The sequence below is a fragment of the Oncorhynchus nerka genome, linkage group LG10 (genome assembly GCF_034236695.1).
Source record: "Oncorhynchus nerka isolate Pitt River linkage group LG10, Oner_Uvic_2.0, whole genome shotgun sequence".
In the NCBI taxonomy this organism is placed as follows: Eukaryota; Metazoa; Chordata; class Actinopteri; order Salmoniformes; family Salmonidae; genus Oncorhynchus; species Oncorhynchus nerka.
This window is the reverse complement of record NC_088405.1, coordinates 30,878,947-30,904,814: the sequence shown is the minus strand read 5'-3', so window position 1 is coordinate 30,904,814 and position 25,868 is coordinate 30,878,947. Positions and strand designations below refer to the sequence as shown.

At 41.4% G+C, this 25,868-nt stretch overlaps 1 protein-coding gene across 1 annotated transcript in view; it reads right to left on the bottom strand.

Annotated features, from left to right (window-relative positions):
• Window positions 1-8,993, bottom strand: part of slc24a3 (solute carrier family 24 member 3) — a 119,593-nt gene extending 110,600 nt beyond the window's left edge. Inside the window, exon 1 of the mRNA XM_029669447.2 lies at window positions 8,533-8,993. Within this exon, the coding sequence (XP_029525307.1) occupies window positions 8,533-8,725 (193 nt within the window). The 5' untranslated portion in view covers window positions 8,726-8,993. The remainder of the gene's footprint in view (window positions 1-8,532) is intronic.
• Between the last annotated feature and the right edge of the window lie 16,875 nt (window positions 8,994-25,868).

Here is a 25,868-nt window from a genome sequence, read left to right as displayed (position 1 = left end):
TTCACTGACATTTTCAACCTGTCCCTGTCTGAGTCTGTAATACCACCATGTTTCAAGCAGACCACCATAGTCCCTGTGCCCAAGAACACTAAGATAACCTGTCTAAATGACTACTGACCAGTAGCACTCACGTCTGTAGCCATGAAATGATTTGAAAGACTGGTCATGGCTCACATCAACACCATTATCCCAGAAACCCTAAACCCACTCCAATTTGCATACCACACCAACAGATCCACAGATGATGCAATCTCTATTGCACTCCACACTGCCCTGTCACACCTGGACAAACGGAACGCCTATGTGAGAATGCTTTTCATTGACTACAGCACACCCAAGCACACCAAGACAGTCATGAAGAGGGTACGACAAAACCTATTCCTCCTCCGGAGACTGAAAAGATTTGGCATGGGTCCTCAGATCCTCAAAAAGTTTTACAGCTGCACCATCGAGAGCATCCTGACTGGTTGCATCACTGCCTGGTATGGCAACTGTTCGGCCTCCGACCGCAAGGCACTACAGAGGGTAGTGCGTACGGTCCAGTACATCAATGGGGCCAAGCTTCCTGCCATCCAGGACCTCTATACCAGGCGGTGTCAGAGGAAGGCCCTAAAAATTGTCAAAGACTCCAGCCACCCTAGTCATAGACTGTTCTCTCTGCTACTGCACTGTTCTCAGCTGTGCCGAAGTGCCAAGTCTAGGTCCTAGAGTCTTCTAAACAACTTCTACCCCCAAGCCATAAGACTCCTGAACAGCTGATCAAATGGCTACCCAGACTATTTGCATTGACTCTGTACCGGTACTCCCTGTATATATATATTTTTTTTTAACCTTTATTTAACTAGGCAAGTCAGTTAAGAACAAATTCTTATTTTCAATGACGGCCTAGGAACAGTGGGTTAACTGCCTGTTCAGGGGCAGAACGACAGATAGCCCCGCTATTGTCATTTACTGCTGCTCTTTAATTATTTGTTATTCTTATCTCTTACTTTTTTTTCTCCTCTGTATTTTCTTAAAACTGCATTTCTTGTAAGTAAGCATTTCTCTGTAAGGTGTAAACCTGTTATAATCGGCACGTGACAACATTTGATTTGTATTTATTTTATGTATTGCAATGTCATCAACTCCAATTTGAATGTTAGTCTAGCTCACTAAATAGCCTGCCCCATTTGCTAAATATGTTAAACTTGTTTGCAGTCCGCATTGTTCTAATTGCGTTGCTTCAATATGGAAATACATTGTTAAACTGATATAGTGGCTAGGCCTACTGTAAATTGCAGGCTGGACATTGCTGTGGGCGTATAATACAGACTAGGCAACTTAGACTATGGAGGGTTTTACGCACATCCTCACTTTTCACAGGAGCTGGATAAAGATCCAAAATAAAGAGAAAAGTGAATGTCCACTCACCGTTATAGTGCGAAAACGTGTTGTGTTTTATAAACACTCAATGAACCATCTTACAGATCAAATTTGCACTTCTCCAGCAATAGCAGACGGATTTGCATTGCATTCAAGCCATGTAGCCAACGTTCTCACCATAAACTCAAGGACGGTGAATCTTTCTAATTAGTTTGGTTTTTAATCAAGTTAAACAAAAAAATGATCAATCAATCTGCTTTTTAAACCAACAATGATAATTCTAAATAGGATTGGGTCAGAAGCATGATATCATAAATCACTTCTCATTCCATGGCACTGTGTGTGTAAAGTATGTCACGCAGCTTGCTTAGCGAGTACCACTTCCTCCCGATTCGGCCCATTCCTGGCTTAAACTCTGGACCTCTGCCTCACAATGTCACGTGACCGCCCTCCTCGAGCGTCTTAGCCGATTGTGCCACCTCGAAAGCTAGCTAATGAGGCGCCGCAAGCGGAACACTTAGGGCTGAGGAGTAACACACATCCCCGTGTGCTACATGTGCACATATAAGCCTAAATGTCTTTATTCATAACATTTGCTTGTCTATAGAAACTACAAGGCTCCTGTCAATTGTGTCGTTGCCTATGTGTGAGGCAGTTTTTATTTTTTAAATGGTCGTTGACATTATAAGAGAATTGAATAGTTTGGAGGAGAGTGTGTTAGTGCTGCGCGGGTCAGTTTTTTGTTCACCCGCACACACCCGCAACTGCTAATAACACATCCGCCCGACTAGACGAGATGTGATTAAGTGAAAATCTGAGTCCCGTACCAGACCCAAACCTGGTCAGAGACTATTTTTTGACTGGGGGTGCATGATTTTTCTAACCTAATTTAGATGTAGCCTATGTTTCTGCTTATAATTTCAGACATTTTGGTAGGCTATTTGTTAGTCAACTTGTCAATAATTAGATACATGCAGCTTCTCTCCTGTCATTACTAGAATACTAAATAAACCCTTGATCACCAGAAATTCATAAATCGATAGAATGAATGATTTAATCTAGTTTTCATCAGTACAGAGAAAATCCAATAAAAAAAATAAAAATAATAACAGGAAATATTTTCTTTGCAAAATGTCCAAATGACATCAGTTTGGCCGGTTGTAAGGAAATAGGAAGCTGTGAAAACGACCCAACATTTAGGCCTATATTTCTGATATGATTTCAGTTCGGCTTGGATTCATTTTATTGTGGTTGTAAAATACTATCAACCTTTATGATGCTGATAAAGATAGCACCTCTACAGACAATATCTAATTGCATTCCCATTCTCTCAAGAAGCTGAAAGAAAGAAATCACATTTCTCCCATCCTTTTCCCTTGTCAAAATATTGGTTACATTTGGTCTATAAATTACTGAAAGAAATGTTTTATTCTGCAGGAGGTTATATTAAGGCTATGTGAGAGGATATAGACCTACAGTCAGAGTCATGGAAACATTTCTGTTTCCATTTAACCATCATCTGAACAGTAGGCTACAGTTCCGTTGATGTGCCATAGGTCTATATCTTGTGACTGTTGAATTTGCTAACCGCCTCAATCTTCACACATAACATTGACGGCACTGCTATCATCCTTTTACCACTTCACCAAATCTTTCCCAAACATTACTTTTCTGGCCCTCCCTTCTTTCCAATTTCAACTCTCATTTTTGCAGCTTTTTTCTTATTGAATTAAACTTACCACCGAGACATTGTCCTTTTCGGCATCCGTGGTTCGACTTCAACTTTTTCTGCACATTCCCAAAAGCATTTGGCGATTGCTGTGTAGTCTATTTGGCGCGCATAAGTGTATGCTTACACACTAATGCCAGATAGCCTAAAATATTGAAATAAAAACCTCAATGTAGCCTATAAATATCATACATTTATGGATTTAAGGTATTGTTCTCTATTCAACCCGTTCGCCTTTCATCCATACAATATTTCTGTAGGGACTGCTGGTTGAGTCAACCCGAACAGCACTAGCACAAATATATCTTTGGTAGCCTGATCGTTTGAGGGGCGCTCTTTGAAAATTGGGATGGATAGCCTACTCGAACAAGCTAAATGAAGTATGCAGGTATGTGAATTGTGAATAATGAAAAAGCAGGAGGGCAAAGACCTCCAAATTATTTCAAAGCCCTTAGTAGACCATTTAAAACCTCTTGATTCATAGGCTAGTTGGCTAATGGCCAGGATAAAAAGATGCACCTAAGTGACTCTGCTAAACTAGCCTTGATTAAGGGGAGGGAAGGAGAAATAGGCGGAAACCAAGTATTTTTTATTTTGGGGGGAAATTCAGACACAAAATGCACATCTCTTCCATGGGCAGCATCAAGGCTAGGTAGGCTGCTTCCACTCTCAAAACCCATTCCATTATCAACTGCATTACTGTTAAGACCGGCTTTTTGTGGGTCTTCAAACATCCCATTACCCTGCATGAAATTGTCACTTTTGCGCTTGTTAAGGACACACCTCAAATATTGCCACCCCTTCCACCTCAGCGCAATTGAGCTGACGTTAGACAGGTAAATTGCCAAACCTGGCATTAGGTCTGGAAAATGCCAATGCGCCAGTTTTTACATAACGAAATTGCAAACTAATGTGCGTTTGACACTTGCGCCACCTTACCGCCAGACGAAAATAGAACCCTAAATGTAATTATTATATTGCTTTGTTTAAAAAAAGGGCCTGAATGGAAAGACATAGGAGCAGATTGAGGAGGAACAGAGGGAGGGATGTGAAGGGGTTGATGCTATATGGGAGACAGAGTAAACAGTGCCCACAGGCAGGCACACATGCACAATTTGTTGGTGTGGGTTCATGATGACTGACGGTCAGCCCTGGAAAACATCACTATACTCTGAGGAAGGGAATCAGCACCACCTGACAACACAATCAATGATCAAGCTTACAGTCCCTGACACCGCCATCTTATCAGTAGAGGAAAAAAACAACATTCCTACAGGTGCTTGACAACATACAGTTGAAGTCGGAAGTTTACATACACTTAGGTTGGAGTCGTTAAAACTCGTTTTTCAACCACTCCACAAATTTCTTGTTAACAAACTATAGTTTTGGAAAGTCGGTTAGGACATCTACTTTGTGCAAGATACAAGTAATTTTTCAAACAAATGTTTGCAGACAGATTATTTCACTTATAATTCACTGTATCACAATTCCAGTGGGTCAGAAAGTTTACATACACTAAGTTGACTGTGCCTCTAAACAGCTTGGAAAATGTTGTCATGGCTTTAGAAGCTTCTGATAGGCTAATCGACATAATTTGAGTCAATTGGAGGTGTACCTGTGGATGTATTTCAATGCCTACCTTCAAACTCAGTGCCTCTTTGCTTGACATCATAGGAAAATCAAAAGAAATCAGCCAAGACCTCAGAAAAGAAATTGTAGACCTCCACAAGTCTGGTTCATCCTTGGGAGCAATTTCCAAATGCCTTAAGGTACCACGTTCATCTGCATAAACAATAGACGCAAGTATAAACACCATGGGACCACGCAGCCGTCATACCGCTCAGGAAAGAGGCGCGTTCTGTCTCCTAGAGATGAACGTACTTTGGTGCGAAAAGTGCAAATTGATCCCAGAACAACAGCAAAGGACCTTGTGAAGATGCTGGAGAAAACCGGTACAAAAGTATCTATATCCACAGTAAAACAAGTCCTATATCGACATAACTTGAAAGGCCGCTCAGCAAGAAAGAAGCCACTGCTCCAAAACTGCCATAAAAAAAGACAGACTACGGTTTGCAACTGCACATGGGGACAAAGATCATACTTTTTGGGGAAATGTCCTCTGGTCTGATGAAACAAAAATAGAACTGTTTGGCCATAATGACCATCGTTATGTTTGGAGGGAAAAAGGGGAGGCTTGCAAGCCCAAGAACATCATCCTAACAGTGAAGCACAGGGGTGGCAGCATCATGTTGTGTGGGTGCTTTGCTGCAGGAGGGACTGGTGCACTTCACAAAATATATGGCATCATGAGGCAGGAAAATCATGTGGATATATTGAAGCAACATCTCAAGACATCAGTCAGGAAGTTAAAGCTTGGTCGCAAATGGGTCTTCCAAATGGACAATGACCCCAAGCATTCTTCCAATGTTGTGGCAAAATGGCTTTAGGACAACAAAGTCACAAAGCCCTGACCTCAATCCTATAGAAACTTTGTGCGCAGAACTGAAAAAAGTGTGTGCGAGCAAGGAGGCCTACAAACCTGACTCAGTTACACCAGCTCTGTCAGGAGGAATGGGACAAAATTCATCCAACTTATTGTGGGAAGCTTGTGGAAGGCTACCCGAAACGTTTGACCCAAGTTAAACAATTTAAAGGCAATGCTACCAAATACTAATTGAGTGTATGTAAACTTCTGACCCACTGGGAATGTGATGAAAGAAATAAAAGCTGAAATAAATAATTCTCTCTGCTATTATTCTGACATTTTATATTCTTAAAATAAAGTGGTGATCCTAACTGACCTAAGACAGGGAATATTTACTCAGATTAAATGTCAGGATTTGTGAAAAACTGAGTTTAAATGTACTTGGCTAAGGTGTATGTAAACTTCCGACGTCAATTGTAGATACCACAGAGCATCAGCACCTTGGTTCTGTAGAAAACTAGTGGATGATGGAATGTATGCCTACTTTGACAATCTGGAAGAGTGTTATAATAATCCAATCCATTACGTCCGTATAGGTGTAAATAAAATAATGTAATAAAATAAGAGGTGCCCAAACAGTGTGTCATTGATACAATATCATGTTGTACTTTACCTCCAAATAGCCTACAAGTGATTTCTTAGACACATTGAGTCGTAACTAACATTAAACTTTGAGCTTGCTTCCCCTAAGATAAAACCTAACTCTGTATTTGGTAAGTAGCATTACGTGAAATTTAAAATCTTTAGTTTTATGATCTCTCTTGCTTTGACAGTGTATAAGAGGGAGAATGCAGGAAGATGTCACCAGTGTCCCTCTCCCCTCTTGGTCATTTTTTTTGACCTTTCTCCACTTTTCGTTCAGTGGTGATCAAATATCATATTATGGTCATGTTCAGTTTCTCATGTTAAGTTCTTCTTTCAATAGACCCATTTTAGACATAGGATTTTAAACACACGTTAAGACATTTTATTGACAGAGCAAAAGACACATAGCTGGGTTGTGTTTGAATTACGGTGGCATTTGGAAATGGCATTTGAGAAAAAAGAAACATACTTTTTCAAGATGTTTTCATTTACATGTATTTGCGTACATCTTCCCATAGTAAATCAACTAATATGGTGGCTTAATGACTTTTTACCATTACAATAACATTGGCCACCAGTAGGAGTAGTAACACCAATGATGGTAACGCCAATGAGACATTTTTGGTAAATGAAGATTTTCTTAAATGGCAAAAATGCTCAATTCTAATGTAAGCAACTATTTAAAAATAATTTACTAAAGTGATAATCAATCATTTTAAATTGACTAACGCCACGTAACACTTTGGATTTAGATAACAAATGATCAATGGAATCCTCAAATTTATGTCATACTAAATAATAATTGTATTTAATATATCCCCCAATAACAGTTTGCCATTGGAGAGAATGCTCATGGTCCTTGTTTATCTTTGTAAAGAGTGATTTTGAAGGGTGTAACATCAACGACATAAAACTGAGGGACACACATCATACTAGTAAAAGTTATTTTTAATAGCATTCATTCTTTTTATTGATCTATACCATATGGGTCAAACTCATTCCACAGAGGGCAGAGCTTCTGCGGGTTCACACTTCTCCCTTGTACTTGATGAATTAAGGTCACTAATTAGTAAGAAACTCCCCTCGCCTGGTTGTCTAGGTCTAATTCCATGGAGGGCCTACTTTCGGCAGGTTTATGTTTTTTTTCCTTTCAATTAAGCCCTAGACAACCAGGTGTGGAGAGTTCCACAATTAGTGACCTTAATTTATCAGTCAAGTACAAGAGAGGAGCGAAAACCCACAGACACTGCCGTCCACGGGATGAGTTTGACACCTTTGTTTTAACTTAACTCCTAGACTAGTTAATGTTAGCCACAACAAATTGGAATTCGTAACATAGCATTAATTTAGCAAATTTGTAACATTTAACAAATTTCAGTTCTTGCACCACACGTGGGTGGCAGGTACCCTAGTGGTTAGAGCGTTGGACTAGTACCGAAAGGTTGCAAGATCAAATCCCTGAGCTGACAAGGTAAAAATCTGATGTTCTGCCCCTGAACAAGGAAGTTAACCCACTGTTCCTAGGATGTCATTGAAAATAAGAATTTGTTCTTAACTGACTTGCCTAGTTAAATAAAGGCCTATTTTTAATTTTACATTATTTGTTGTAACTAATTTATGCGCAACCCTCGCTTTAGGCCAACATAAAGACCATTCTCAGGGAAACTAAAAGGTCACACTCCAACCTGGTCTCAGAACATTTCATATTATTCTGTATGTAAATCCGGAATACCCATTTACAATATAGTATACCATACAATATGTTTCGTATGGTATGTATTTATTTGTTGATGTCCATCACCCATTTCGTATGATATGTTACGAATTACAATTCATTTTATATGTTACGAATTTTAGCTAGGTGGCTAACATTATTTAGCTGGTTAGGGGGGGATTAGGTTAGGGTTAAGGGGTTAGGTTAGGGTTAAGTTTAGGAGTTAGGTTAAACGGTTACAGTTAGGGCTAAGGTTGGGGAAGTGTTAGCTTACTACAAAGTAGTAATTAGCAGAAAAGTTGCTAAAATTACCTGTAATGAGACTTGAACTCACAACCTTTGGGCAACTAGACGTTCGTGCTATACGCCCGACCAACCACCCTACTTTCGTTTTTGCCTTAAGTAACCATACCAAATGTAACACATACTAGTTCGTGTCCCTGATTTACCTTTCCTATTACGTCTAGAATGAGACCACGCTGCACACTCACTATGAAGTGCCTACTAAAACTGATATTATTGAACAAAGTTCTAACATCACTGCCTATAAGTCCATTAGGAGCCTCATACAATAGTGAAACTCAATTACAAACACTCTCCCAAACGATTGCAAATAGGCAACTGTTCAACAAACCATTCTGGCAACAAGTATCTCACCTGCTTTCTCCGCCAAACACGAGAGCCCCAGTACAAGCACGAGCAGCACACCAATGAAGCACATCTGCACACCGAGCAAATCCTTTCGCTTTTTCCGCCGAGCTTTGGTTTTCTGCTGGTTCAGCATCACTTGAAGCGGCCCACACCGCACCCGGACGGTCCCGGGCATCATGCCAACAGCCATCCCATCCATGGATACGTTTTTACGGCGACAAGGCTTCTGGGGTACCGGAAAGTGAACGTGGAGGGAAGCCGGGAGAAAGAGGGTTTCGGAAAGTTACACAACGAAAGAGATGGGCGAAAGAAAATGTTGTTGTTCTATCTTGCGTCGGTTGCGATGTTGTCTTCTATATTACTTCGGACTGAAGTGTTGTTGTGCGTTGTGGATGTTGCGAGAGGACGGAGCACTCCATGGATGCTTCAGTTTGGTGCCAGTTCTCGCAGGACACAGTCTGCAGCGAGGCTGGTGATGTTGAAGAGAGAGCGCAAAAAAGAGAGGGGAGGAGTATGTGTGTGTGTGTGTGAGTGAGAGAGAGATTGTAAAGCTATAGCCAACAGAATTAGCCTATGGTTTACATTTATGAGTTAATGTTGAATTCAGGTTAATTGACAACACAATCATATGTAAATCAACACTAGACGTTGAACTTGCGTATGTGCTCAGTGGGATACATTTTTGAAGCAGCAGGCGTTATTTGGAACAAAAAAATACTCGCTCATCGTTGCCCTCTCCTGGATGCAGTAGGCCCATATTCCATCGTTTCTTTCAGCTAGCCTATTGCAGTAAATCCGTTTGACAATGGATGGCAATTTGGACATTGTAAATCCTTTGCATGAGAATGGCAGACACCCATAAGTGCGCGCACACACACACAAACACACACACACTGTGGGTGAATGTCAATCTTAACACTCATGCACCGCACCACTCTCTTCTCCATTATCTCATAATCACAGGTTGACCTCTTCTAACCCGGTGAGACCCAGCATACACCCACTCTACTCTGCTTTTGATGCATTCCACTCATCAGCGGGTTCATGTTCAGTATCAGCCTCCATTCAGTATGTAGTATAACGTAGTCAGCCTCAATAGACTGAACAACAGGTTGATCACACACACTCCAGATGATTGGGGTCAAAGGTAACACCCTCTGTTCTTCCCAAGCCAGAAACATCCATAGTGCATTTTAAGCACTTACATGAATCACAGGATGGAGGTGTCCTCAGGCCCACCTATCCCATAATGCCCTCTGATTGAGTGTTAGCCAATGAGTTGCCAGATTAGAGCTATCGCCCCTTGGTCCGTACTCACACAATCTCACTCTCACACACACACTCATATGCCCAAACAAACGCACACACACTTCAGGATTGAACATAATCCTGTTCCAGAGCGCATCACAGCAGGGATTCAGGACATTGGAAAATTGAATCAAATGGATTATGATGAGGAAACGGATTTTTGATTCAGTGCCGTTTCTACTGCCTTAGTGGGAAGGAGGAAGACTGGTTTAAACACGCAATGAACCTGAGATTCAAGAGTTTTGCTAGGTAACATGCTGACCACACCGGTCGCGTGCGTGAGCATTGCAAAATAAATTTACACATGCATGTTATTCAATCATTGCCCCCACACTGCTCGCACGCACCGAGTGTCTGCGTTGCCAAGCGCTAAAATAGAAGTCAGTTCTATTTGTGCCGCTTAATGCGGTGAAAGTCCTGCCTCTCCCATCTCCTCATTGGTTTATAGAAGCAGATACCCATGTGCCATTTCGTCATTGGTTAAACCCACGTGGGTGATTGAAAGACGAACTGAGGTCGGTCGTCGTCATGGTAATAATATGAAAGTTAAATGACAATCGCCATATAAAGTCCAAAGAAGAAAAAGCCTGGAAGGAGGAGAGATGACTAGAAGCGATTTGGTTGACCGTTTTATGTGTGGATTAATTGTCGGAGTAACAACTCAACGTTTATATCCCACAACAAATTAGATAGCAACAGCTAGCTATCTAGCTAAATTGCCATAAATGTTTAATTATTTTCGACCTGTCCCCAAATTAATATAATTGTAGAGTTTGTTTTGATATTTCAACCTGCGTGTCGTGATTGCGTTTGGAGTGGGGGGACAAAATCTATTTGCGCACGATGGCACACGTGGTCGCACGCACCTGGTTTGGGTATGGTGATAGCCTCACTGGGAATTAAATGCTAGCCCAAGCAGACCTAGGGGGTATCTTCAACATTACCTCTTATTTTCACACGTTTATCCCTCTTATTCTCTTTCCCTGCCTCTAATCCTCTTGTGTATTCATTTGCTCATGCACTTCCCCTCCCTCTCTTTCAGCCATGCTGTACATTTTTTCATCTCTAGTGTGTGATCTCTTTCTCCCTTTCTCTCTTTCTCTATCTGGCGTGATTTGTCCCTGTCCAGTCTTTGATGTGCTGTTAGTCTTGTAACTCTGTGTGAAGCTGGTTTCAGTTCAATTGAGCTCTGCTTTCTCCTTCTTTTGATCAATAGAGATGGACGTTTTGTTTACCCAGTTAAAAGGCTTCAAACTGTATCGTTGTGGCCAGCTGTGTAAGTGAACGCATCACTCAGATGCACCACTTAATGCATCACTCAGTGGCAGCCATGCAATTTCAGGCAGCCTCAGGTACAGTAGATATTGTTATTAATGAAAGACATTTATCTCCACAGTTGTATGGCGCCTCCGTAGATACACATTGACCTCTCCAAACATAACATACCACTTCAAGAGAGAGTTTACCCAGATGTTATAATTGTATAACCTTGTGGTTATGGAGGAAGAGAGACAGTTACAAATGATTAGCATTGAATAATTCACAGCCACCACTGGCAGAACGCATTGTAATGAGATAGAGACTCAGGTTTCAGTTTGTTTGGGATTCCGAGTGGCGCAGCAGTCTAAAGCACTGGATCTCAGATCCCGTCTGTATCACAACCAGCAGTGATCGGGAGTCCCATAGAGCGGCTCACAATTGGCCCAGCATCGTCCGGGTTTGGGGAGGGTTTGGCCGGGATAGGCCGTCATTGTAAATAAGAATTTATTCTTAACTGACTTGTCTGGTTAAATAAAAAGTATATTGCTGATTTATGTGGGAGATTGTTGTTGTATGATGAAGAGGAAGTAATCAGGGACAAGCTTGAGTGCCACATTTACCCATCATGCACTGCTTCATGTCACATTTACCAATTTACAAAAAAAACTCTCTAGCTCTTCCCAATAATGGTTAAACTTCTTCAATGGTTTAGTAGCTCATAAAATCTCTCCTCTTCAGGTAGGTTTCAGCCTCTATCACTTGGATATTGGTCCCTATATAGGCAAAACCCTGTGTACTATTAGTGCCTGCATCACTGAGCAGTGATTTGTCTCAGCTATTGATGAAGTGAACCTCTCCCATTGATTCTGTAGGGCTTTAGATCAGCATAGGTTGCAGTGAAGCATTTCGAGGTGTGTGTGTGAGAGAGAGAGAGAGAGAGAGAGCGAGCGAGTGAAAGAGGGTTTGTGGTGATATTGTTCCATACTACTGGATTGGAGAGTTTTGCTGATGTTAGTTGGTGCCCAATTGATGACATCTGATTGACATCAGATTTCTAACCCCGTACAGTCTGTTATGTGAATGTCAGTGTTTGACCCCACACACCTGTTTAATCACACTTTGCTAAGCATAGTCTAGCCCTGTAGTATGATGTTTTGAGGCAGGCCCACAATCCCCTCTGTCCGTCTGTTCTTCATGGGGACATGAGACAGTGTGACCCTGACATTGTAGTCTAATATTAGGGAGGGTAATAACGTTCTCTGTCTGTCTGTCTTTCGTGCCTCTCAACAGTTTCATTCAAGGACAGTCTGCAGCAGTGCCTGTTGCTTGGTTGGCTCCCAAACATGTTACTCGCTGTGACTCATCTAAAACCATGTACCGTGTGTGTGCATTTTAAGATGCCCGATTTGATTAATGTAAGAGAGAGAATGGCTTGATGTGCTAATATTGATCGTCTCCAACTATAGAAGCAGTAGTGACAATCACCTCTACAGTATCTTTCTCATACCTGTTCATTAATTTAACAATTTTTACAAGATGCTGTGTACTCAATTTGTATTATCTAAAACAGACCTACATTCAATGAGTATACATTAAGAACACCTGCTCTTTCCATGACATAGACTGACCAGGTGAATCCAAGTGAAAGCTATAATCTCTTGTTGATGTCACTTGTTAAATCCACTTCAATCAGTGTAGATGAAGGGGAGGAGACAGGTTAAAAATGATTTTTAAACCTTGAGACAATTGAGTCATGGATTGTGTTTTTGTGCCATTCAGAGGGTGAATGGGCAAGACAAAATGTGCCTTTGAACGAGGTATGGTAGCAGGTGCCAGGTGCAGCCTACACACTTCTATGCATTGTTCTTCTACAATTGAGAATCAACTATCAGAAACAGAAAGGGCAGACAGCTATGTACGTCATACATATAATTCTGTGTATTAAACGGATCTATGGTAAAGCCATGAAATGGCATCTATGCTCTCCATGTCCACATGACAGTGCCACCTCAGGGATTCAATTAATAAGAGGCATATGATGATACCCATGTCATACAGGGCCGGATTAACGAATGGGCACTCAGGGCACGACCTCCAGGGGGTCGGTGGGTCCCCAGATGACATATGATAGAAACATTTGTAGAATTGCAGTAAATTAGATTTAAAACGGCAACATTTTCTCTCAGCCTCATGGCAAAATGTGAACAAAAAAATGAGATGAGCTATAAAACGGCAAACAAAAATAGCAAAAAGTGTAGAATTGCAGGAAATTTGCTTTAAAACTGCAACATCGCTTAGAATCATGACAAAATATGTATAATAGCACTATGAAACTTCACATTTCTTCTCTCTGCACCATGGCAAAATGTGTTTAAATGCAGGAAATTAGCTGATTTTTCCAGCCCCTTCGTCATATCGTGTAAGCGAAAGACTGTCCTCGCTATCATTTGCCTCCCCTGAATACCAATGTTTCCTGCTTTATCAGGACAGTCAGATACAGTTGAAGTCAGAAGTTTACATACACTAGGTTGGAGTCGTTAAAACTCGTTTTTCAACCACTTCACAAATGTCTTGCTAAAACTATAGTTTGTTTTCACAAGTTGGTTAGGACATCTACTTTGTGCATGACACAAGTAATTTTTCCAACAATTGTTCACTTATAATTCATGGTATCACATTTACAGTGGGTCAGAAGTTTACATATACTAAGTTGACTGTGCCTTTAAACAGCTTGGAAAGTTCCATGTCATGGCTTTAGAAGCTTCTGATAGGCTAATTGACATAATTTGAGTCAATTGGAGGTGTACCTGTGGATGTATTTCAAGGCCTACCTTCAAACTCAGTGCCTCATGGGAAAATCAAAAGAAATCAGCCAAGACCTCAGAAAAGAAATTGTAGACCTCCATGGGTCTGGTTCATCCTTGGGCGTAATTTCCAAATGCCTGAAGGTACCACTTTCATCTGTACAAACAATAGTACGCAAGTATAAACACCATGGGACCCCGCAGCTGTCATACAGCTCGAGGAAGGAGACACGTTCTGTCTCCTAGAGATAAACGTACTTTGGTGCGAAAAGTGCAAATTGATCCCAGAACAACAGCAAAGGACCTTGTGAAGATGCTGGAGGAAACCGATACAAAAGTATCAATATCCACAGTAAAACAAGTCCTATATCGACATAACTGGAAAGGCTGCTGAGCAAGGAAGAAGCCACTGCTCCAAAACTGCCACAAAAAAGCCAGACTACGGTTTGCAACTGCACATGGGGACAAAGATTGTACTTTTTTGAGAAATATCCTCTGGTCTGATGAAACAAAAATAGCACTGTTTGGCCATAATGACCATCGTTATGTTTGGAGGAAAAAGGGGGAGGCTTGCAGGCCCAAGAACAACATCCCAACTGTGAAGCACGGGGGTGGCAGCATCATGTTGTGGGGGTGCTTTGCTGCAGAAGGGACTGGTGCACTTCACAAATTAGATGGCATCATGAGGCAGGAAAGTTATGTGGATATATTGAAGCATTATCTCAAGACATCAGTGAGGAAGTTAAAGCTTGGTCTTAAATGGGTCTTCCAAATGGACAATGACCCCAAGCATTCTTCCAACGTTGTGGGAAAAATGGCTGAAGGACAATAAAGTCAAGGTTATTGGAGTGGCCATCACAAAGCACTGTCCTCAATCCCATAGAAATGTTCTGGGCAAAACTGAAAAAGCATGTGCGAGCAAGCAGGCCTACAAACCTGACTCCTTTACACCATCTCTATCAGGAGGAATGGGACAAAATTCACCCAACTTATTGTGGGAAGCTTGTGGCTTGTGAAAATGTTTGACTCAAATTAAACAATTTAAAGGCAATGCTACCAAATACTAATTGAGTGTATGTAAACTTCTGACCCACTGGGAATGTGATGAAAGACATAAAAGCTTAAATAAGTCATTCTCTCTACTATTATTCTGATGTTTTACATTCTTAAAGTAAAGTGGTGATCCCAACTGACCTAATACAGGGAATATTTACGAGGATTAAATGTCAGGAATTGTGAACTACTGAGTTTTAATGTATTTAAACTTCCGACTTCAACTGTAAGTAACTGGAATGACTAGCTAGCTTCTTGCTTCAGAAGCTTGAACGGTCGACTTGAGTGTGTTATGAAGTTGGGGATGCTGGTTCGAATGCACATACACATTTTTGGCAGGTGTCCTTGAAAGAAAACAGGCTGTAAAACGTTGTCTTCAACAACAGTGGTGCTCATTGTCTGACTAATCCTGTTGTGCTATAGCGTATTATGTTCAAATGTTTTTACAGGTTCCTGCTATTTTTCACACACACACACACACACACACACACACACACACACACTCCTATCGTCACCCAAAACCCACTACCTGTTCCCTTCTAGGACTGGGTGTTCTCTCTTCTGTCTTGGTAAGAGAACATCCCCTTCTTTAGAGAACAGAATGCCTCAGCCATACTGCACTCTAATAAAGGCTTCTCCACAACTTACCAAAACACTTGCATGCATGCACAAACACACACAGAGCATATCCATCTGCCCAACAAGATCTCATAGTTTCCCTTCAAAAATTGACGAATCATGGATAAATGTCTATTTAATGCCTTAATTCTGTGTGGTTACACTGTTAATTCTGCGTGGCTACAGGGTTAATTCCGCTTGGTTACACGGTTAAAACAGAAACAACTCAAATGGTTAAGTTTGGGTATTCATTTTGAGTGGTTAAGGTTAGGACTATGAAGGGAAGGGCTTAACACAAAATAATTGAAAACAGCTGTTTCCATCAAGTATTCTCGAGGCTTGCTAGAGCATTGTGAACTGTGGTGGAGCAGTGGTCTAAGCAGCGTGCTCTGGCTCCAGGCATCACAAGTTTGCACCCAGTGCTGGGCAATTGTTTTTATATATCAACATTCTCAGGACCTTTTCAAACTTCCGAAATCACGGTTTATTTCAAGTGACCAGGCTGCATCTGACACCAAACAGGATTGATTACGCTGAGAGCACAAAACAACAAAGATTTTACACAGTATCACTCAATGCCTCTGTCTAACATTTGTTCCAGACGCATATAGTTTATCCTAATCAATCCAAAGTGTATCATATTGCTCCTTTCTTTTCTGTGAATATCACTGAGACAGTGAGTGAGGATAGTAATGTGGGTGTGTGTGTGTGTATCGGTCTGTCCTACTAATCAATAACCCTGGTCACTGTGTCCCAGTCTCTCCTGCTCCGCTGCGACACTCATGGTAGGCTTTCCCTATGGGGATTTCCAAAATACTACCTCTTGTCTATTTAAAGTGGAACTGAAAGCGTTCATAACTACTTCGCAGATATTAAACATCACAATATCAGTCAAAAATATCAAATTCACAGTTTATGCTACAAAACCAACTGTACAAGAGGTTTGAAATATAGCTTCTACCTGACTCAAAATTCCGTGACGTACAATAAGGCATTGTTGGCAGAATAGATGGATGCAGTTCAATGTATGATTATATAACTCACCAATACATTTCTTGGTTCAAAAAGGTTTACTATCAGGTTGTAAATCACAGCTGGTCTGGTACATTGTTTGCTGCCTCCACCCATTTGGGATGCATTGTTTCAGTTTCAATATTTTGGACAAAAATGGACGCATGTAACTAAGGCAGGGATTGTCAATACAATCAAACTAGCAAGGGCAATGATCAATTGTCAGTCATAATGTGGCTAATAGGCTAGCATATCTATTTATGTAGCTATTTATTTAGAAAACTAAAAACACAGAGCCTAACATTAGCTAGCTGCTGGGAGGATGTCATGTCATTGAAGGTGTGGGTGAGTGACTGACTTTTTCCCCTCATATCATTTTGTGGCCTCAGTTAGATGCAGGTGTCATTTCGTTAGCTAGCAAGAAATGAGAATCACTTCACTAGCTAATTAGCTATGCTGAACTTGAACAACTGTTATCCAGTTAGCATATCTCTTGCGTTTGTAAATTCACTCTGGCTATCTCCTCCGATTTCAGAGTGTGCCAGAGCACAGAATAACTGATCAATTTACGAATGCGCAACACTTTGGCAAAAAAGTAATTAAATTGTTGACAGCAGCACAGTTAGTCACTCACTAACGCTCTAGATAACATGCAAATAGATCTGCTGAGGCGATTAAAGTGGTCAGACTGAGTGAGGTGTTCTTTCATTTATGTCTGGAAGTAGATAGCAAGCTAGCCAACTTTAGCTAGTTAGCTTGGGTGCTTGACTGCCATTGTTGTGAGGAACGCTTGGACCAATCCTACTCCTTGTCCAGAGTGTCCAGTGTCAATAGTGCAGTGTGCGCTCTGAATGCTCCAAATTTCAGAGCGTACTCAGACACACTGGGGGCAATTTACGAACACACCCTTAGGTGTCAATCAAATGTATTTGGCATCGATGAAATGGGCTGTCAGGCAGGCAAGTTCCCATTCAGTTGTCAAAATGTGGTTTGGGACAAGCATGCATTGGCAGGAAAGCAGCAGAAGGACGAGCAGTCTACTATTCTCCATCATTTATCAGTGCAATTTTGACGGCCAACTAGCTGAAAGTTTGAGAAGGTTTATCGAATGTTCCCTTGTTAGATTTTAGCTCATCTCGCTATGGCTAGCATTAGTTGTTGATCTTGTTGTTGATGTGCATAACTGAGGGGGAGAGAGCTGCCCATTTCATGTTTTGTTAGCAAATATTTACATATTTGCAGAAATCCATTCAGGTTTATTTTGTATCTTTTGGTGAATGTGTTCTAATGATCTAACGTTTCACTTTTGCTACTGCCTGTAAACACACAGTCCAGTTCAAAGTGAATGATGGCATTCCGAGTGGCAAAGGCTTATTTGCATAAAGGCTTACTGTAAATCTCTGACTGGCTAAGGCACACCGGTCTGCGTAGACTCAGATCCTGGACGAGACAGATGTTTTATTTACTGCAGTGTCTATTAATTGTCCAAATGCATGACCGCTTTCCCACTCTATATTGTTACTTGTTTATTTTTTTAGAATGGCGCCAGAGGAGATGGCTGCCGTTTTACGGTCTCCTAACCAATTGTGCTATTGTGTGTGTTTTTTCGTGTTATTTGTAACCTATTTTGTACATAATGTCTCTGCCACAGTCTCTTATGACTGAAAATAGCTTCTGGATATCACAACTTACCTCTGTCATGACGTTGGCCTGGGGGATTGGTTTATGACAGTCATAAATACCTCTTCCCCCCTTTTTCCTCTCTCTACCCTACTAAGGTTACATTTGAAAAACCCTTGGTTAACATAGAGATTCTGTGAACGTCAGAATGTGGGGGGAAATTAACTATATTCTGGTAATCCGAACAATTGAACATATGCGGTGGTACTTAATGAATATTATGTCAGTTCGGTTGTCATCTGAGACATTCTCATCAATGATAAGATGACATAAACTCTACAGTGGAAAGTCTACACATCAGAGTTATCGGATTCACATGGAATTGTTGTTCAATTGAAATGTTTGAATATGAAATTATTTGTGATGGGATGAAATGTGATTTTAGCTTCTAAAATGTGACATTTGGGTTTTCATAAGATAGGGCTGCTCAATCAGTGGCACTCCTTTGTGAAGGGACAAGGGCTATAAAACTTCAAACACACCCTCTTCTCCCTTCCTATATAAGCCCTTGACGACAACATAACTTCCTGTTCCGATTAGGTAGGATGACGATCCTATGTCAGAATGGTTCAGATAACTACAGAACAAAGCCAACCTCAGCATGAGCTTTGGTTGCGAATGGTATGAACTTTTGAACTCTTATTGACGACAGAAGTGATACCTCCTAGCCATTGAGTTAGCGACCACAGCTGCAAACGCAGGTTAGGAAGGAACAGACAGAGTATCCCATCTACCATACAACGACGTTACCACAACGTATCCAATTGACAACCAGAGACATTCCTCAGAGGACTCGGGTTGTGCAACACGGCCTTCCATCTACCACCAACCTACTGATGCGCAGCTCAGAGTAAATATTTATTGCATTTTCCTTTTCCAAATGGGCGGTAATATAGAATGCATAAGATACTGTATTTATGATAGCACAGCTTCGCCTTTGTTCCTGTCTTCCCGCTCTTTCACTCAACCCAGCCCTTTTCCTTTGTGTAACAAGCCGTCATCTGTTCCGCCCACTAGGGACATTTTCCTTTATGACGTAATTTGTAATCAAGTTATGATTAATTATGTGTATGTGTGATTAGTTAGGTATTTAGTAAATAAATGATTAAACCCAATTTTGTTTTGCTGATTCAAATTGTTAGCCAGGGTTCTTGCAGATAACCAAGAATGTTCAACTTTCAGATGAGACTGAAGTAAGATGAAGATTAATGTTGACTGCTATTGATGTAAAATATTACTAGTTCTTTAAGAGTTTATTTGGAAGATAACAGCTCTATATTATTTTGTGGTGCCCGACTCTAGTTAATTACATTTACATGATTAGCTCAATCAGGTGATATTAATTACGGAGAAATTATTTTATAGAATAGCATGTCTTATCAATTATTCCGGCATAGCCAAAGACACGACACCTCTTACTGGGGAAAAAAAAATATTTATTTAACAAGTCGGACATGAAGGATTTACGTCAGACACCTGTCAAGGCTCTTATCCCCGTGATTCACATGAGAAAGAGACTGAGATGTCAGGGACCCTTGTAAGGATCCGACGGCGAGTGGGTAATCTGCCTCGACCATCAGTACTATTAGCCAACGCACAATCATAGGATAACAAAATAGGCGAACTACGATCACGAATACTGTAATATCTTAAATTTCACCGAGTCGTGGCTGAACGATGACATGAATAACATACAGCTGATGGGTTTTATGCTGCATCGGCAAGATGGAACAGCCACCTCCGGTAAAACAAGGGGTGGTGGTCTGTGTATATTTGTAAACAACAGCTGGTACACAAAATCTAATAGTAAGGAAGTCTCAAGAGTTATCTTGCCTGAGGTACAGTATCTCATGATAAGCTGTAGACCACACTATTTACCAAGAGAGTTTTCATCTATATACTTCGTAGCTGTCTATTTACCACCACAAACCGATGCTAGCACTAAGACCTCACTCAATGAGCTGTATACGGCCATAAGCAAAAAAGAAAACGCTCATCCAGAGGCGGCGCTCTTAGTGGCCGGGGACTTTAACTTAAATTAAACTTGAAACCTAAATCTGTTTTACCTCATTTCTACCCGAATGTTAAAAGTGCAACCAGATGGAAAAAGAACTCTAGACTACCTTTACTCCACACACAGCGACACGTACAATGCTCTCTCTCATCCTCCATTTGGCAAATCTGACCATAATTCTTTCCTCCTGATTCGTGCTTACAAGCAAAAACTAAAACAGGAAGCACCATTGACTTATAAGAAATCCCGCTATGCCATCATACAGGCAAAGTGTCAACATAGGACTAAGATTGAATCGTACTACACCGGCTCCGACACTCGTCGGATGTGGCAGGGCTTGCAAACTATTACAGATTACAAAGGGAAGCACGGCCACGAGCTGCCCAGTGACACGAGCCTACAAGACGTGTTAAATTACTTCTATGCTCACTTCGAGGCAAGCAACACTGAAGCATGCATGAGAGCATCAGCTGTTCTGGATGACTGTGTGATCATGCTCTCCGTAGCCTAAGTGAGTAAGATATTTTAAAAGGTCAACATTCACAAGGCCGCAGGGCCAGACAGATTACCAGGATGTGTACTCCGCGCATGCACTGACCAACTGGCAAGTGTCTTCACTGACATTTTCAACCCGTCCCTGTCTGAGTCTGTAATAACATGTTTCAAGCAGACCACCATAGTCCCTGTGTCCAAGAACACTCAGGTAACCTGCCTAAATGACTATAGACCCATAGCACTCATGTCTCTAGCCATGAAATGCTTTGAAAGGCTGGTCATGGCTCACATCAACACCATCATCCCAGAAACCCTAGAGCCACTCCAATTTGATCCAACAGATCCACAGATTATGCAATCTCTATTGCACTCCACACTGCCCTTTCCCACCTGGACAAAAGGAACACCTGTGTGAGAATGGTATTCATTGACTACAGCTCAGCATTCAACACCATAGTGCCCTCAAAGGTCATCACTAATCTAAGGACCCTGGGACTAAACACCTCCCTCTGCAACTGGATCATGGACTTCCTGATTGGCCTCCCCAGGTGGTAAGGGTAGGTAACAACACATTTGCCACGCTGATCCTCAACACAGGGGCCCCTCGGGTGCATGCTCAATCCCCTCCTGTACTCCCTCATGACTGCATGGCCAGGCACGACTCCAACACTATCATTACGTTTGCAGACGACACAATAGTGGTAGGCCTGATCACCGACAACAATGAGACAACCTATAGGGACGAGAACAGAGACCTGGACATGTGGTGCCAGGACAACAACTTCTCCCTCAATGTGATCAAGACAAAGGAGATGATTGTGGACTACAGGAAAAGGAAGACTGAGCACACCCCCATTCTCATCGACGGGCCTGTTGTGGAGCAGGTTGAGAGCTTCACGTTCCTTGGTATCCACATCACCAACGAACTATCATGGTCCAAACACACCAAGACTGTCGTGAAGAAGGCACGACAAAGGAGACTGAAAATATGTGGCATGGGTCCTCAGATCCTCAAAAAGTTATATAGCTGCACCATTGAGAGCTGGTTGCATCACTGCCTGATATATGGCAACTTCTCGACCTCCGACTGCAAGGCACTACAGAGGGTAGTGCGTACTGCCCTGTACATCACTGGGGCCAAGCTTCCTGCTATCCAGGACCTCTATTCCAGGCGGTGTCAGAGGAAGGCCCTAAAAATTCTCCAGCCACCCTAGTCATAGAATGTTCTCTCTGCTACCGCACGGCAAGAGGTACCGGAGCGCCAAGTCTAGGTACAAAAGGCTTCTTAACAATTTCTACCCCCAAACTACAAGACTCATGAACAGCCTATCAAATGTCAACCCAAACGATTTTATGCTGCTGCTACTCTGTTATCTAGGCATAGTCACTTTAATAACTACCTACATGTGCCCCCGCACATTGACTCTGTACCAGTACCCCCTGTATATAGCCTCGCTACTGTTATTTTACTGCTGCTATTTTTTTCCCTACACAGTTATTTTTCTTAACTATATTGTTGGTTAAGATCTTGTAAGTAATCATTTCACTTTAAGGTCTAAACCTGTTGTATTCGGCGCATGTGACAAATACAATTTGATTTGGTTCGATTTGATTCCCAAACTTTCTATGAATTTATGAAAATGTGAAAATGACCATATCTATTGTAAGTGTTCGCTTGTCAGAAAATGTTTTTAAAAAAGCTGTCATTCTTCCTGGGGGTGTTGATGAACAGATTTGAATAAGATTTCATGTTGCTGAAACACTGTCAGTTCCACTTTAAGGAATGCTCTGTCTATGGTGCCTCTATATCATCTAGGGATAGGTTACCAATGTCAGTCCAAGGTCATAGAGAGGAAAGTGGTGAAAGGGAAAAGAGTAACTGGGGAGCCAGGGCAAGAAAGAGGGGGGTGGGGGTGAGAGACAAAAAAGAGCAATGGACAGGGAGGTAGAGAGGAGAGGGAAGAGATGGGATGTGAGGTGAGTAGATAATAGAAAAGAAGAGGAGTTAGGAAAGAGGGATGGAGATGAAGAGGGGGAGACAGTCCATCTGTAGTTAGCAACGTAAAACTATACCTCCAAAATCACGTTGTTGTCACGCCTAAGCCTGGTTGTCGACGAGACTAATCTGTAGTAGACACCTGGTATCAGAACAGCAGAATGGATGGATGGAAAAAGAAGAGGGATTAGGAAAGATATATGAATAAATGAAGTAGTCTACTGTCAGCACAATCTGTTGTGAGGATGAGTGTCTTCTCCTCTCTTGTCACGCACAAATGTGTGTGTTTGTGTGTGTCCGTGCAAGTGTGAGTGACCTGAATGGGAATCAATGGAGAGAGACACTGGGGAACACAAGACGCTGAAGGATCACCTCATTCACTCAAACTCTTCTCATCTTTCTTTTTATCTCTTCCATCCATCACCTATAGTAAAGAGAATAAAAAACAGAGTGGACATGTGACCTCAACTCTCTTATACAAAGAGCCATTAATGGTAACTTTAAGCCCCTGTGTAGTATCATTTATTCATTTTGTGTTTAGAGAGAACACCTAATGAGGAAAATCCCTCAAATCTTCCCAGAAGCACTAATCTGTTATTTCGAGAATGTTGTGAAACTAGACTGAATTAATGCCTAGGTTTACTGATCTTAGACAGACACTGAGATCTAACACACTTTTACAAACATGCACAGGCATTCACACACATTAATTCAGGCATTCACACACAACATGCAAACACAGACACAAATACAAACATGACAAATAGAAAGAGAGGGAAAGATGAGGGAGGGAGGTAGATAGAGATGGACAATAACAGAAAGAGAAAAATATAGATAAACAGAGAAAGGAGAGAGATGTTTGTATAGTAACATCATTAAAAGCGCAAACTTTATTTAATTGTCACAGACCTAAAATCTTAGAACCAAGAGAGACGGAGATGAGACCGAGAGAGATTGATGAGCCAGATCTTCTGCTGCATAGAGCACTAGTCCAGTACAGAAGGGGCATTTCCCTATGTCTTTGTGTCTGGGGCAACCTGTCGAGGTCACCGGTGGGTCAGTGATGATATCATTTCTCCAGTGGGAATTCTGGGAAATTAGGAAAATGTCTGAGTCCTTTGCCTCATCCCTTCCATTGCAATGTATATTTCCCATATCCATTCACAGGAAGTAAATACGACATGACGTTTCAGATAGCGACCATCTGTAGCCTTTCGAGCGAAGACACAACACTCTGCCTTTTGAATAATCTAAGTGTTAACAAATTTATTGTAACAGTCTCAAAATAAGTGATTTATCTGTCCATTATGAAGAGACACGCGGACAGATAAATCACTGGACACCAGCTGTAGCCTATGAGTGGGAGGCGCTTATAATGGTCTTTACCACTCCAAATACAGGTTGTCTGGAAGTTGAACATCACTAGTTGTTCAGCCGCTGTGCTTGACCAAGATAAGGCAAAGCAGGGACTGTCATGCATGGGGGGTAGGGGCAGTATGTAGTGTGTGTGTGTGCAGGGGCCTTTGATATCTGTCCCCAAGTCACCATAATCCTCTTCCATAAATCACACTGTGGACAGACCCATCTCCTAATCCCTAAAAGACTCCACATCAGTACAGTACAGTACATGCATGCACACACAAATTAACTTTCACAGCATGCTTATATAGTTTTTTACAATCACTTTGGCACTAATTTCAGAACCTTGTGGTCATTTTTCAAAACTCTAGACACAACTCAAAACGGTCATCACTTGTAACACCGGCTGTCCAATGTTCAAACATTGCATTGTGCATTCATATCTTTAAAGGAACTTTGCACTTTCATAATCATTGGTTCAAATAACTCATTTATCATGAAATACCATAGTAACATTTATTTAGATCACCCACACACAAGATACTGATAGTTTCACTGTGTAGTTCATACAATCATTAAATATTGTATTACATGTTTCATTATGCTACTACTGTAACGGTTTTCCTCCTCTTCTGAGGAGGAGTAGGAAGGATCGGACCAATATGCAGCGTGGTAAGTGTTCGGAATTTTATTAAACTGAACTGAACACTACAATACAAAGTAAACAAAAATAACAACCGAAACAGTTCTGTCTGATAACTAATACAAAGACAGAAAACATCTAGCCACTACCCATAGTGGGAAAACAGGCTGCCTAAGTATGGTTCTCAATCAGAGACGATGATTGACAACGGCCTCTGATTGGGAACCATACCAGGCCAAAACCAGAAATACAAAACATAGAATGCCCACCCCAACTCATGCCCTGACCAAACTAAAATAGACATAAAAGAGACATAAAAAAGGAACTAAGGTCAGGACGTGACAACTACATGTAAATACATCACTGTAAAATGACTAGTAGAGAGAATACAACAGACACAGTGGAATCATTGAACAAAATCTGAAATGTATTGATGAAATACAATATAATCACATCAGGTTTCTTTGAATCAAAACAAAAATAATTAGCTACAAAAAAGAAACTACAGTAAAACGTCAACCGCAGTGTTCCTCACCTGGCTTACTGTAAAAAGCAAAACAAAGGATTGATTACTATACTTCTATATTTCCATCAACCCTGTCTTGTGGATTTGGCCACAGGTTCTCCTCCACATCACAATGGATGTTTTCATTAGCCAAACATCTTGGGAAGAATCTTCGGGCGAATCCAGGCCTGATACTGGTCTGCCGGGATGTCATTGCATGCATCATCCATGGCCTGGAGAAGGGTGGCTTGTTCGTGAGGGCGCCTATCATATACTCTTCCATCTCCATGTGGAGAAAAATTCCTCAATCAGGTTAAGGAAAGAGTATGGGGGTAAGTACAGGGTGGTAAATTGTGGATGGGCCTGAAACCATGCTTGCACCATTTGAACATGGTTGAACCTGACATTATCACACACAATGACATAGGTCAAGCCATTAGCTTTACAGACCTGATTTAGCTCATCAAGGAAGGTTACAAGGAGAGCTGCATTATATGATCCGATACGAGGTTTGCGTCCCACCACACCATCTTCTGATATAGTCTCACAGATGGTGATGTTGGCCCCACATTGTCCAGGTACTTGGATGGTTGCCC